The sequence below is a fragment of the Oxyura jamaicensis genome, chromosome 9, assembly GCF_011077185.1.
Source record: "Oxyura jamaicensis isolate SHBP4307 breed ruddy duck chromosome 9, BPBGC_Ojam_1.0, whole genome shotgun sequence".
NCBI classification, from domain to species: Eukaryota; Metazoa; Chordata; class Aves; order Anseriformes; family Anatidae; genus Oxyura; species Oxyura jamaicensis.
Window position 1 is genome coordinate 17080805 of NC_048901.1, and position 14370 is coordinate 17095174.

A 14370-nucleotide genomic window follows, 5' to 3' on the forward strand; every position below is an offset into this window, starting at 1 on the left:
TACTCCTACGGCAAACAGGAGGTAGGAGTAGGAACATGTTGTGGGGTGGGGAGGGAGGTGAAGAACGTGCATTTGGGTTGCGAGGAAGTTTTCTGGCAACTTGGACAGACCTAAATGGGAAGCCTGTTCCCATTCCTTCCTAGTCCTCTTTTGCTGACATTTGCAGGTGTACAGCCATGGAATGGAGGTTCAGGAGCTCATTGGCTGAAAAACTACGTAAGGGGCTAGGGAGAGAAGCAGGGCAGAATAACTGACGAGGGGGAGGAATTCTGTCTTTATCATTTACTCTGCCTGGTGCCCTGGAAGCCTGTCCATGCATCCATCAGTCTAGAAGTGAAGCCAGTTAACACTAAAGCTTTCTGGGAAATAAGCCTGGGTTTTTATCTTATGACACTGAAAATGGACAAGTGGCTTTCTTAAAATAAACTACATAATAAGAGAATTTAGGAACTAATCTGATGCTAAAAATTCAGGATCCCTGTCCAACAGCTTTTTCCAAAACTCAGGCTTTGTTTTGAAAGAGTAAAGATGCTAGAAATTATTTAAAGAAATGAATGCAATGGAAATAGCTATATACTGATTTTCTTAAAACTTTAACAGCAAACATTCATCTGATGACTTTCAGCATTAGAAGACATCTGTCAGAATTACGTAAGCAGTGCAGAGCAGACTGAAATTGGCAATTTTCATTGCGCAAGCGGCATAAAGAAGAGAAGGTTCAAAGCAGGATGGCAAGAATGATAAAAGGTACAAATTGGCTTTTTTATGAAGAGACAGTAACTAGGACAACATTTGGCTCCACTCAGGAAAGAGTGACTGAGGGATATGATCACTATACATAAAGTCATGGCTAAGGTGGAGGCTGTGAATAGGGAATTATCCGTTCCTTCTCAAGGTGCAGGAACCAGAGGCCTGAAATGGAAGTATCAGGCTTTAGACCTAAAATCAAAAGAAGTATTTTTTTTCACACAACACATATTTAAATTGGAATCTTGCTACTGAACTTCATGGCTGTCAACAATATAAATAGATTCAAAGATAACTAGAGAGATTCATGAAGAAATAGAGTATTAAATATAATCAAGAAAATGCAAACTGAAGCTCTGAGAGTCCGTGAATGACAGAGTGCTGCAACTGAAAGATTTATGATGAGAAGGGAAGAAAGGGAGACAAGCAGAGAGCTTTGCTAAAACTAGCATCTTCAGCAGCCTCTTCTTCTTCAGAACAGATGACAGAAGCAACTATGCTCCTTTTCTAGTGAAGTAGCTGAAACATGGCATCTGATACAAAGCAGGTCAGGCTTTGCAGAAGCCTCTCCAAGAGGCTAAGCGTGAAGGCAGAGACCCAGGCACTATTGGGGGAGCTGTGTGTGGGAGAACAAGTGAACATGCAAGTTTTGGCCGAACCACATATTTGTTGTAGGAGCTGACTGAGAAAACAGTGAAAAGCCAAGAACAGACAGTGAAACACTGGCAATGTGACCCGCTAAAAAGCTAAGCAGGAGCACTGTTGGCTGAAGTGTTCCAAAAAGAACAGAAGTAAGAAAACTTGAGTGATAATGTCCTTTACTGAATGATTTATGTTACAGAAAGGAAACAGCACTCTTTTGTGCCTTTGTAGGTATGCATCAAAGAAGTATGGGACTTATTTACATGTTTCTTCTAACGGAATTTTACTGCACATCTGAAGTACTGCCATAACCAGTCAGAAGTGGTGACAGCATCACTACCTTACCTGATTGTGCCAACAGTGTGCCAGTTCTTCCCAGTCAGTAACAGAGCCATAGTCTTTGATATCAGAGAGTCTATAGATAAAAGTTAGGGGAGGAAAAGTCATAATGCAAAGGTATTGCTTGCTTGCCAATGTGGAAGTTGGGAAAGGGATTCTAAACTTTTCTGTTATTCCATTAGCTTGCCTTTTTTTCTGGTATGAGGGAGTCCTCAGGGGCACTCTGAATACCAGAAGTTAATGGTGTGGTTCTGGAGGGAATTTGCCTGAAAAACTAAGAGAGGAGTGGACCTATAAGGGTTATGTAAGACTTGGAAAGTGGAAATAATACAAATGAAGAAGATAGTTGCATGGCTGGATCTTATTTTTTTAATGGCTTTTCTATCTCACTTGGTTTTTAGAGATACAAGAAAGGGATGTATAGTTATATAGGGTGAAGAAGAAGGAAAGTTGATTAATCATGATTTTTTGCAGTGAGAATTCCCCTTTCCATCTGGTGAGGCCACAGGATCTTGTAAACAGTTTTTGTTTGCAGTGTGCAATTTACTGTTTATTAAAGATGCTTACAAATCTTTTGGCCTCAGCTGTTTGATTCAGGACCTAATAAACGGCTGTTGATTTGTCAGGCTTTCACTCTATGGAGAAATCAAGCTGTTGCCTGTCGGCCATCATTTTAATAGTGGAACTGTGGTGTTTGTACAGCCCCCAGCCCTGCTTTCTTGTAAGACTTATTCCTGAAATGTAAATCATCATCCTCTGTACCTCTGCCCCATATATAGCAGAAAGGACTTTTATCCTACTGAGAGAAAGTCTGGATTTGTAGTAAAGTGCTGGCTCAATTTCACAAATATGCTGAGCACCACAAATGGTTACCATCACATTGATGGAGTAAGTTGCTTCAGCATCTTTGAGTCATTCCTTGAGTGACAGGTACAGGGCTTCCATTTCTCTCGTCTCTAGGATATCCCTATATTCTAGACTTCTTTAATGCAGGTCCCACCTATCTTGGTAGTGTAAAGAAATCATTCCACGACGGATAAAACTAGTGGAGTGTACTACCCCACAGCTGTGTCGCGTAGCTCAAGCCTTCCCACCAAAATAACCCCAATGCCCCCCTTTTGCTTATTATAACTCTTGGCTTATGACAGCACCCTCATCTCAGATTAAATCATATGTAACCCACCCCACAGCGTAAGCTGGGCAAGGAGCAGTCCTTGCTGTGGCTGGTTGTAGACTGCTGTGTGATGACTGGCTGTCTGGTATGTACTAGCGAGTCCATAAGATAGCCACAAAACACAACTAGACGGCCCTCATTACATCATTTCCCCTTTTGGGCTTTGTATGCCTTGCTAATTTTCAGTGAACCTACAAGAACGTGTTTTTGTCTCCAGAATTACATTGCAATCGATCAACAGGTTTAAAACTTATTGAAGGCGTGGCAGACAACTGGAAAGCAGACTAACATAGAAGAAATAATAAAAGAAAAAGGATCTTAAAATAGCAAGTGTACTTGTGTCTGTAGTTACTGATACTGAATAACAATGTTGGTGTACGAGCATATGGTCTTAAAATAGCTGAGAATAATTTTAGCTAGAAATAATACAAAGGTTCCTAGCTATTCTTGATGTTCTTGAACAGCCTTGCTGTAGGAGTAGTGAGAGCAAACCACTCTCCACCACCATCTACATCTATACCACTTCTCAGTGGAGTTTAATTCAATTATGAATGGGATTATACAGTGTCTTTGCCTGCAGGGAAAAAAAGAAAAAAAAAATAAAGGAAAGAAAAACAAGAAAAACTATAACAACAGCAAAGTATGTCAAGTGCCTGGAAATGTGGTGACTTCTCTAGTCATGTGTTCCTACCGCCAATCTGTGACCCTGTGAGAGGAAATAAAAATAAAGCATCCCAGATCTTTCAGACTCCTCCAAACATTATGGCTGGCTGTCAGTCTGCTTTGCTTATGCTTTTCTTTCTTGATAGCATCTCTCCCCTTGTTGAGGAAATCCTTTTAATGTTAGTCAAGATCTTTACAATTTGAACTTTACTCCCTAGATGGGGTCTGCTAGAAGGATGATCTCAGAACAAAATGCTCTTGCCGTGATGCCAAAATATTGGCTGGTGGGTGGCTATCTCAAGTCATCTTCCTCCTCCTCACTTGTTTTCAGGCAGACTTGCTCTTAAACTAACTCAACAGAATTATGGAAGAAACCTCTCGGTACGGTTGGTCAATCATCCAAAAACAAGGACAACAGCAGTGATACTCAGACTGCCTTGTAGGTCAGCCAACTGCTTATGGAATTTTCTCATCACAGAGCTAGATAAAAGCTTTTGCAACACCAGGACTGGCTTACTGATTGTGCTGTAAGATCTGATGTGCCCACAGGGATATTTTACAGCCCCAACCTTGTACATACATGATGTCATGTTCTTTGGCATGTGTGGAAAGGTGGACCCAAGCAAAATCCTATAGATGGGTGGGGAAATCTGGAATTAGAGCTGGATCCATTCTGTGGGAATAGAGCAGATACTGCAGGCAGCTGCATGTTTCTCTGTTCTGTTTGTTTTAAGCATGTAATAAATTTTCTTGTTTCCAGAAATGTCATGTGTGGAGCTTCAGGTAGACTTCAAAGGAGGAGGTGCAAAAAGGGAATGGATACAATCAAGTCTCTGGTGTGTTCTGGTCATTCTCACTTTCTTGCCTGCCTCTCTTCTTCTCCTCAGATCTTAGCTGAGCACTGGAGCCAGGAGAGCCGACCAAGCTTCTCAGGAGTTCAGCAGCTGTTCGTCCTACAGCAGCCGTACATCAGCGCAAGGCTCAGCTGTGTCCCTGGCCATGACCACAGGTGAGACCTGCCTGACACCCAGGGCTAATTCATTCATCCTTCTTGTAAACGGGGTCCTGTGGGCTCAGTCACACCGAGAGTGCAGGGACCCTGTCTGTGCAGCAAGGCACAAAGCCCCTGGCCACCCCGCCCCTAAAGGGCCCACTGATCAGCTCCCCCTCAGGCCCCCACCCTACACATGTGGGCAGCCCCGTTTGTCAGGCAACAGAGCGGGTAGGAGGAGGGTCTGGGGGGACGCTGGGAGGTTTCACTTGGAGACAGCCTGCAGGGCATCTGGGCCCCTGGGGCTGGGGCGCAGCACCGGAGGCTGCTGCAAGTGTGTGGTTCTCAACCGCCAGGCACGCTGGTGAGGAGAGCGCAGAAGAGCAGCTGCCGCTGTTACAGCTTTGCTGCCAGCTCCACTCCTCCTGATGCCATTCCTACCTCCAGGATTTTTCCCTGACTCACAGCATCACCATCCAAAAGTCTCCCTGGAGGAAGGTATCTGCCTGCTGGTTTGTCTTTTTATCCTTTGCCTCATCCGCGGGAGAAGGCAGAAAAAAAGCCATAAGCAATCAGCTCGCCTCTTTCTTTTTCCTTTTTCATTTCTCCCACCTCCGTTCCCTTCCTATTGTTAAGGGGGGTTAAGTCCCCTTTTGGAAGGAGCTTTTCTAGGTGCATGCATGGAGGGCAGCAAATTGGAAGAGGTGAGCAGCTGGCAGAAGATGTGAGAGCTAGAAGGGCCGTGCTGTGGGAGTGGTCCTTGCTTTGTGTGCAAGCGAGGCAGTGAGTGTGCAGCCTCCCACTCTGGGCGCATCTTTTTTTGGATGCTGTGCAGTTCCCTGTGTGAAATGCTTTTTTGGTTAAAAGAAGAAGAGATGTCACATCAGGAGCTCACCCAGCGACTGACTACAGTTATCACCCATGTGGGTAAGACATCTTTATTTTTCTTCTCACTACATTTGTGTTGATTTGGGGGCCCTTTTTCCCAAGGAGGTGCTGATGTACAGGCAGGAAGCCTTTGTGTGACAGTATCACACCTGTGAGTGAAACAGGAGCCATCAGCAGACTGAGAAACCCAGGGATTTGGGGCAATTACTTTTACTGATGGTTTGATTTGTTTTTCAAGCATGTAGTTTTCTGAAAAGTGGAAACAATAAAAGCAGACTGTCCTACCTGTGAGGTGATCTGTGTAAAATTCCCAAGCACAGTCCTTGCAGGGAGGTGGTGTAGAAAAGGGGGTGGTGGAAGGATGCTAAAGCCATGCTAGTATGCTTTGCAGTCAGTTGTGATAGTGGAATTGCAACACATTCTCTTTCTATGTACTATTCTCAGAGAGCCTTTTTTATTGCCATTGCTGTTTCAATGAAGGTACTAGGACAGGATCCCAAAAGCTCTTCCCTGTGTTGGGCTTGATTATACTGTTTGCTAACCTTCAAATGGTAGCAAACAAAGGTAGGGCCCTATACTATGCAGTGGTATTCTTACAAGTCTATGCTGGCTACCCAGCAGTGACGGCCAAACTATGGGGAAGCAAATAACCTGAAGCCAGCAAGACAGAAGATGCTGGAGATTAAAATGTCCACTGATAAAAGCTTTTGGAACCCTTCCTTGTTACATGCAATTGAGTTAAAGCAGCTTGTGGCTGTGTTGCATCATGTAAAGAGAACATTTTTTAATTGAATTGCATGAGAGCAAATTTTATAGCTGTCAGTGTTTGTAATAGATTGTGTGTTGTGAATACCAAAGCTGTTGTACAGGCTTCTGAAATGCCTTTGCCTTTCCAAAATCTATATATGAAACAGAGTGTGACCAAAATGCAGCTTTCAGAGAACACACAATTAAGATTTTAGATCAAAATTCTTCTTGGGCTTGATGTTAGCAATGTCAGCTGAACTATGTTTAAGAAAGCAAATGCAATCAGTAGCTTGTCTAAAGAAATAGCACAAGAGCAGATTTAAACTGGATAAAATGCTTAAGACCAGGTGCCATTTTTCTAATCTCTTCTGCATGCATCAGTTTTGGTGGCCTTGATAACCTGTGCAGGGGCTTGATGTGGGAGAGAGTGTGATTGTCAGGAAAGCACAGTCTCAGTCTTTTTGACCCAGTGATGCCAACATGAGTTGCTTTGCAACTGTACAAATTCAGATAGACACCAGGTCATAAGAATTCACGTTTTTATTATGAAGACTTCAGTATGAGGCACATCTCATTTTTTTTTTAGACAGAGTATTTCATTGGAGCCAAAGAGATTTGTATGTCTCCTGTTTTTCCTGTTAGACTCAATACGAATCTCCATCATCCATACTGAGGACCCTCCTTGATGTCAGGAGGCATATGTTAGAGATAACAGCATTATAGCATTATGTTAGTATCTAGTAATTCAGAAAATCATTCCATCCACTAGAAAGATGTTAATTAACCTGCGTTCTGTTCCTTGGCAAATGGAGAGGTTTCTGATTCACGTGGCTGAGACTAGAGAGCCTCACTGGTTTCCTTGAGGTCAACCTCCAGGTCAGTCCTAGGGAGAGGAATGAAGACCACAGGTCTTGGTTTGTTTGTTTTCCCATTTCACACTGACAAGAGCCTATTACCCTGTCTTCAAACAGGGAAGGACAATCTCACCATTTTCCCAGTCATTCAGGACCTAGAAATCTGACCCTGCTTGTGGGATCTGACTGCCTTTTTGTAGACAGTGGTCATTACTTGCAGAAGCAAGTAATGATGAAAAATTGTTATTGGTTGAAGGAAAAAACATATTCCAAACCCACTGATGATGCACCGTGTTTATGAATCACACCTTGTTACATGAATCTCTTTAGCTGAATTGGCAGTATCTTATTGAATCAGTAATTCCTGGGCAGCAACTGGAGTCTCTTGAAAGTTCAGTGGGAATCTTTAAAGATTAGATAAGTGAAAGGACTCTCATCCTTGGCAAACTGAGGGTATCCCTCACCATGAACATACTTTGTAGTGTTTACTATTTTTAGAGTCTATCACCCTGTTGTTGGACCACTTGTACTAATGGCATTCAGTCTATAATGCAGCCAACACTTGGTTGAGAGCACAGCTCTAAGATCCCAAGATAGCAGGAGGGAGGAAACTTATTCACAACATTTAGAAAACAAACAAGACCTTTATGGGACCATTAAAAAGAAAGGCTAGATGTATATTTATATTTTAAATAAAAACTTTGTGGGATCATTTTTTTTTTTTTGTCTGTGTGAAGTAGATAACACACCAGTTTATTTTTAATGTGTCAATAAGAGTGTCACAAGTTAATTGCCTGGAGCTCAACCTATCTGTCCTGGGGAGAAGCTTTGATCCCTCATTAGCTGACTCATGTTGTGTTAGACAGTCCATGTGCTTGTTAAATGAGCCTCTTATCCTGCTAGAGACTCCAGACAGGTATCTATCTGCTTAACCCAGTTTAAAAACAAATCGTTCAGGTTACCTACTTTTAAGTTATCTGTCCATAGTAGCTATCTTAACTTGGCACTTTTTTAGTATCATGCCCCCTGTGGCACATCTTTACACAGTGTCAAGCAATAGACCAAAAGAAATCTCTTAAATAGCCCTGTGTTCCCTCAGCCTGTCTAGGATTATTCCTGATTGCCCTGGTATGGGTGAGGTAATGGAGCCACCACAGGTGTCTAGGACAGGAGTGATTTGTGAATGCTAGCAGGCTTTCTGCTTGCTACACAAGATGTAGCACAAAATGTCACCCAATCTTGTTATCAAAACTGCGTCAGAATTCTTTTTTTAGTTTAACCTACTTCCATTAAACTTGATTGGCAGGAGGTGTTGGGGAAATGCTCATCTCTTTTGAAAAAAATGTGTCATTCGGGTAGGTGGGTAAGTGTCAGCTCTTCTGTGATGGGGAGGGAAGAAGCTTTGCTGGGTGACGTGTTTGGTGCTGACAGCAGGGGTGTTTGCACATGGGAATTGTACTGCTCATCCAGCTTGTGAAGCCCACCAGAATATGCTTTTGTGCACCCGCTACCCACCCACGCTTGGCAGTTGGTTCCCAGAAGTCTGATGCCAGCTTTGCTGCATGTGGGCAATGTTCTGGGCACAGTTATGCACATGAGCATCTCCACCCAGTGCCCCATTTTCCACGAATTTTTATTCTTAAAATGATTTTATAATAATATGAAGCTGCCAGAATAGACATCATCTGTCTGAAATGGAAACAGCAGAGCTCCTCTCTGTTACCAGCAAAGAATACTGCATTTGAGACAGGATTTTCTTCCCTGTAACTTCCAATTCAGTTGTGAGAGCTCCTCATCTGCAAATTACAACTGCATCCATATGAGCTGTTTGTCAGCATCCCTCGTAGGGGAGGCACTGGTGTGAAACTGCAGAAAGCAGTACATTGCATAAATGACATAATAAAAAGAACACACATTCATGTCAGCTTTCATCTGGTTTTACAAACTCTCATTTGCCCAGACTCCCATTTTACAAAATGAAGAGTGAATTTAAGCAATTTGCAAGAAATCAAAAGGGAAATCAGTGGCAGAACTGGGTTTAGGGTGGAAATCTCAGGACTTACTCAATCACTTAGAACTCCTGTCTATTAACCACAGTAGGTCAATTCCTACCACTTTTGGCTTAACCACCAGCTCTGGGGAACAGTGTAAAATATCTCTGTATATGCAGGAAAGCTGTGCTACAATTTGGGACAGGAGGTGAAGGACAACACTGCATCCACTTGACTGTATGAGAGGAATTTAGGTCAGCAGAATGGAATAACCCAAGCTGGCGATTGTCCAAGGCTGATAGCTAAGCATCACAAGTCACAGAATCTGTTTTATGCTGCAAAGCCACAAATAATCTAATATGTCACAGCTGAATAGACCATTGCAATGTTTCTGATCTGTGGCTGTGTACAGCAAGGATACTTAAAAGAGATTTCTTAAGTAGTTACCTTCCAAGGTACCGTATCAAGTAGGCCTTCTGTTTCTTCTATGGAAAGGATTAAATCAAGGCAACAGAAATTCCCCTGCCCATGACAGAAAATTCTTCCCTTTGTTTTAGAGCATTTCAGGAACTCTTTTTGAACCACTGGTCCTACAGCTCTTTCCTACTTTTAATTTTCTGGTGAGCACCCAGGGGTGACTGGTTTCTTTCACTGGCCGCAGCACACCAGGTTTCTTTACCCAAAAGTAAGGTACAGGCTTAGAATATGCATCTATCACTGCATTCCCAATGAAACAGGACAGTAGCAAACCGCAGAAATGTGTTTGATAAATTTCCTTGGGGTCTCATGCTAATGAAGAATGATCATTTGTAGTTCCTTTCCCCATTAACCTATGTTTATTAAAAATTGACCTTCTGTTATCATATTACCTGCATCTTTCTCTCTGTATCCTAATCAAGCTTTTGAACTGTTGGCAAATTTTGACCAAATTTGGTCATAAAATGTTAAGTTCATAAAAAATCGGAAAATATTGAATGAAGATAAGGAAAAGATGCAAATACAGAGGAAAAGGCGAATCAACTCTTTCTATCAGACCTCACAGAATCTACATGACACAGCAAAAAGGGAGAAGGAAAAGTAATAATTTATTTTTGCTAGTTTTGTTGCTTAAAAAAGCTACTTGTTTACATTTTTGTTCCCAGATTGTGGTTATTAGTTTTGCCTCAATATGGCTTATTCTGTGCAGCTGTTTCAACTGGGAACTGTTTAATAATGAACTGTTTTAAAAGAGATTTGTTAATGCTGCAGAGTTTGTGCCTAAAAGAGGAAGTCACACATCCACAGAAACTTGTGAAAAATGTGCAGATTTGTCTAGCATACTCTCCAAAATGTAGGATACTGCAAGTACTTGTTTAAAGCTCACTTTCTAACCTGGTTTGTCAAGGCATGATGAGAAATAAAGACCACGAGAAATTGTTACAAGCTGGGGATACAGACCACTGTTTGGTCATCTTAATTTCAAACCAAAAATATTTATGGGATAGTTTTGCCTCATGTTTAGGGAGAGAGGTGATTGAAGAGCTTCGCAGAACCAGTAGAATCAGCAGTCTATACACTCTAGTAGGCTCCCTCTCTTTTGGAACAGAACAGCTCAGAGGTGTTTCTTTTTCTATATCCTGTCTTTTACTTTAGTTGAATGCCTTTTTTTTTTTTTTTTTGTATGGGATGTGATTCAGACTCTACCATCCCTAACAAAAGTCAAGAGGATGTTAGAAAAATCCTGTAATCCAGGTTTGTTACCACTAATTCTCTTACAAGCAGTAAGCAGAGCCATGAACTAGAGCCCCACAGAACTGGAAGGCTGCGTACAGCCCTAGCTATTTTCTCATTCACTGATATCCTCTCCCAAACTGGCTTTCATTCCCCCCAAACCATGAGCTTTCATTCTTAAACCAGTAAGAGTCTAGGACTCTGTGGAGGAAAGGGGATAGGAATAGCAACCATCCACCATCTGCTTGCTGCAGGATTTTCACACTTTCTTCTTATGCATTTTGTAATGGCAAGTGTTGGAGACAGGGTACTGAGCTGGCTGGAGCTGAGGTGTGATCCAGTCTGTCAATCCGTAGGTCACTGTCTGTTTCAAAAGCTCCCAGATTGCTGCTGTTAAATCTGGTGCTGGTAGTCTGTCCTGTATTTTCCAGTCTACCTCAGCAATGGCTTGTAGGTGTTTGTGTCTTCAAGTGAATGCATGGAGGAGTGTTTGACGTGAAGAACTATTGAAGGAAAGCCACATGGCAGGATCTGGGTTTTGCTGTTAGTGCCCATCACCCCTTCCACAGTTATGCATGGCAGGCACTTGGTTCATTGTATCCTTAGAAAACTCTTTGGGGCTCTGTAAAATGGCTGTTGGCACCTACTGCAGCTTAAACAAGTTATTAAATGAGACTGTATGTCTGCTGTTGGGCCCAGCTCTTCTCCTGGTTGTCCTGAACCCACCTCTGTCTCAGGATTGTATTTCCTGAGACAGTGTTAGCCCTCTATGGTCATTATAATAGAGCAGAAAGAACTGTCAAGTTCCAGACCAGGCCTTTGCAAATGCTATGTGGTGGTTTTCCATATTTTTTTAAAAAAAAGTAATAGTAATAAAGAAGAATGTGGTAGCTTGGGTTGCAAGCAGGGGAAAAATGACATATTGCAGCATCATTCACTGAGCTACTCAGACTGTGGCACTTCCCTATCCTCTTAAACACTCCAGAGCAACCCCAGGGCAGTGTGGAAGGAGAAGGCAGGGGAGGCTCTCCAGGGGAAGGCAAGCATAGAAAGTTTCCTCCTGTGTGAGCTCTAGGGTCAGGCACAATGACAGCAGCTGGTGCTGGTAGAAGTCACCGCTTGCTGACAGGGTAGGCAGTTGTGACCATTCTGCATTGCTTAGTCTCAATATTTAAAAAGCAAATAGAGCCAAAAGAAGCCAGAGAGGAGCCCTTGTCTGTCCCCATTTCCATGTCATAGGAAAGCTCAGATGGCCTCAGTGTAAATTAAACTGCTGTGACATCAATTAGAATTCCTGGCAGCTCATTAAATACAAGGGCCTTTTTCCACCTCTTGCCTCATCTTTTATTTAATTCCTTTTCTCGCCTTCCATATGGTGCCCGTATCCAAGAGATCCCCTGAGAGGACATCTCTCCTGGGGTAATCAGGTTCAGCACCTGGGAAGGTACTTGCATTATTACCACACCATCTCAGTGAGGGGAGAATAAGCTCAGCAATTTCATTGCTGTTACTTCTTTCTCGCTTTTTCTGCACCACGCTGGAAGCCTCTCTTAGCCCCTGAGGAACAACTCAGCATTCAAACTAGGATGAACCTTTCTGGATGAGGTTTGGATGACTGCTAAAATCATTTTGATATCTGGTATTTGGTATTAGCCCCTTTTGTATATCCCTTCCAGTTTTTCAGTGCTGGGCTTGTGTTCAAGGATTTGGTGGAAGATACACCGCAAATATTTAATGTTAATACTGATGTGCCATAGCCCACTAACTGGGCCTGTTCTACCTCACTTAAGAGTTCAGCACAGTAATGTCTGGATTTCCCCAGGTGGTCAGTGACTGGGAGAAATCTGAGTTCTCTAAAGAGCTGCCTGCTCCATGTCACCTCAAAAATGCTGGAAAAAGATGTGAAAGGGATAGCATAGCACGTGGTTCATTATTAGTCATTCATCTTTGGTGACTCAGAGTATCCAGAACAGCACACACGGTCAGAATTGAAACCAAGGAATGTAAGGGAGACAGGGCGAAGAAACTGCCAACTCTTACATGCATGGATGGAAAAACTTCCCTAGTAAATACCTTAAGAGATCTGTAAGTCATGGCAGAAAGGGAGGCACTGCTCTGACTTCAGAATACTCTAAAGAAAAGCTTGTGAATTTAGTGGATGAAAGGATGGCAGGCTCCCCTTGGGGATGGGGACAGGTGTGGAGGGAGCAGTCATGATGAGATCACAGCACCTTCAAGTCCCTCCATCATGTAAACACAACATAGCTAAGATGCGAGTCCAAAGGCATGGCTGCCTCTGAGGAATGACTGAGCTCATGGACTGGAAGCAAGCCACGTCCAGCATGTGAACTCAGGCTGGTGTAATTTTGACACAACGACACTTATTCCGGGGTGAAGTGCATCACCTTTGTACACATCTTATAATTTGCAGAACAGCATTACAGAAGCCTGATGCCTTTTCAGGAAAGAGACCCACAAATAATTCAGCATTACAAAATAGTCCTTTCTCCTGTTTTGTGTTAGAATATTCCTTGTATGGTACAGAGAATGAAGCACTGAACCAAAACAGACAACCCCAAACTGCAGTGGACACTAGGGTTCAGTTTGCAAAGCTGCACAGTGCAGGAACTGCTTTCCTGAGTTCATTTGGGGATCTTGGGTTAGTTCCTGTATGATCTCAAGGAAAACCCAGCTGAGAGGATCTCGAGTCAGGTGCTCCACGTCCATGAGTACAGGCTGTAATCTCCGTGCTTCCCGTTATCTCCATCTGTGTCACAAAGATCTTGGATGCAAACCAGCAGCTCTTATCCTGAGACTGTTTACACCCGGATCACCTAATATACGCACACCCTAATAGTACTACTGTAGGGCTTGCATAGTATCAACCCGTATATTAACACCATATGTTACAGGCTTCATCCGCCGCTTCCACAGTGCAGGCTGTTGCCTAGGGCAACGGGATGCAGGGGGGCTGCAAAGCGTTCAGCTATTGCTTTCTCTGCATGGCTGTGAGCTGTATGATTTCCAGTTTCCCTGAGGCAATGAATTTTCTATGGCTGGCCCTGGATACGAGAGCAGTTATCTGCTGTTCCAAGCCATATGTGCAAGCCAAACAATGCTAATGCACGGCGTTTTGGTCTGCTAGCAACAGTTGCTGACAGAACCTGGTTCTCCTTGCTCAACACATGCGTTGAGCTCTAGAGATTTTACAGTAGTTACTCCTAGTTAACACCAGGGAACTACTTCAAGATACCTGCAAAAGGTGAAGAAAATCTAAAGCCAGGAGTGGTATCTTTCAGTACTTCAGGAGAATGATTGTTGCCTTTAAGTTCTTGGACCTCTGAGAGAGCAGCCATTTTTCATTTTTTTATATGTAGATTAGCCTACAGTTGCTGCCATCTCCAAAATCATTGCAGTATCTATAGCTTAGTTAGGACTCTCCAACGATGTGCAAGCACTAACAGACAGGTACAGGGGGAAAGAACTGCAGCAAACACATGCAGCTGTACTAGCAATAAGTAGAAAAGAGATGATCTGGATGTGCAGACTTTGGGTACGTTTTCTGTTGATTGCATATGTTACGACCTAAACACTTCAAATGCTTTTTTTTTTTTCCTCCCTTCC

General features: G+C 42.9%; 1 protein-coding gene across 2 annotated transcripts in view; it reads left to right on the forward strand.

Moving 5' to 3' along the window:
- Nucleotides 1–5015: 5015 nt before the first annotated feature.
- Nucleotides 5016–14370, forward strand: part of MCF2L2 (MCF.2 cell line derived transforming sequence-like 2) — a 154526-nt gene continuing 145171 nt past the window's right edge. The window contains exons 1-2 of one of the 2 annotated variants that reach the window (XM_035334040.1): nucleotides 5016–5483; nucleotides 8352–8400. In XM_035334040.1, the coding sequence (XP_035189931.1) occupies nucleotides 5478–5483; nucleotides 8352–8400 (55 nt within the window). In that variant the 5' untranslated portion in view covers nucleotides 5016–5477. The remainder of the gene's footprint in view (nucleotides 5484–8351; nucleotides 8401–14370) is intronic. The other variant, XM_035334038.1, reaches the window with a different exon arrangement.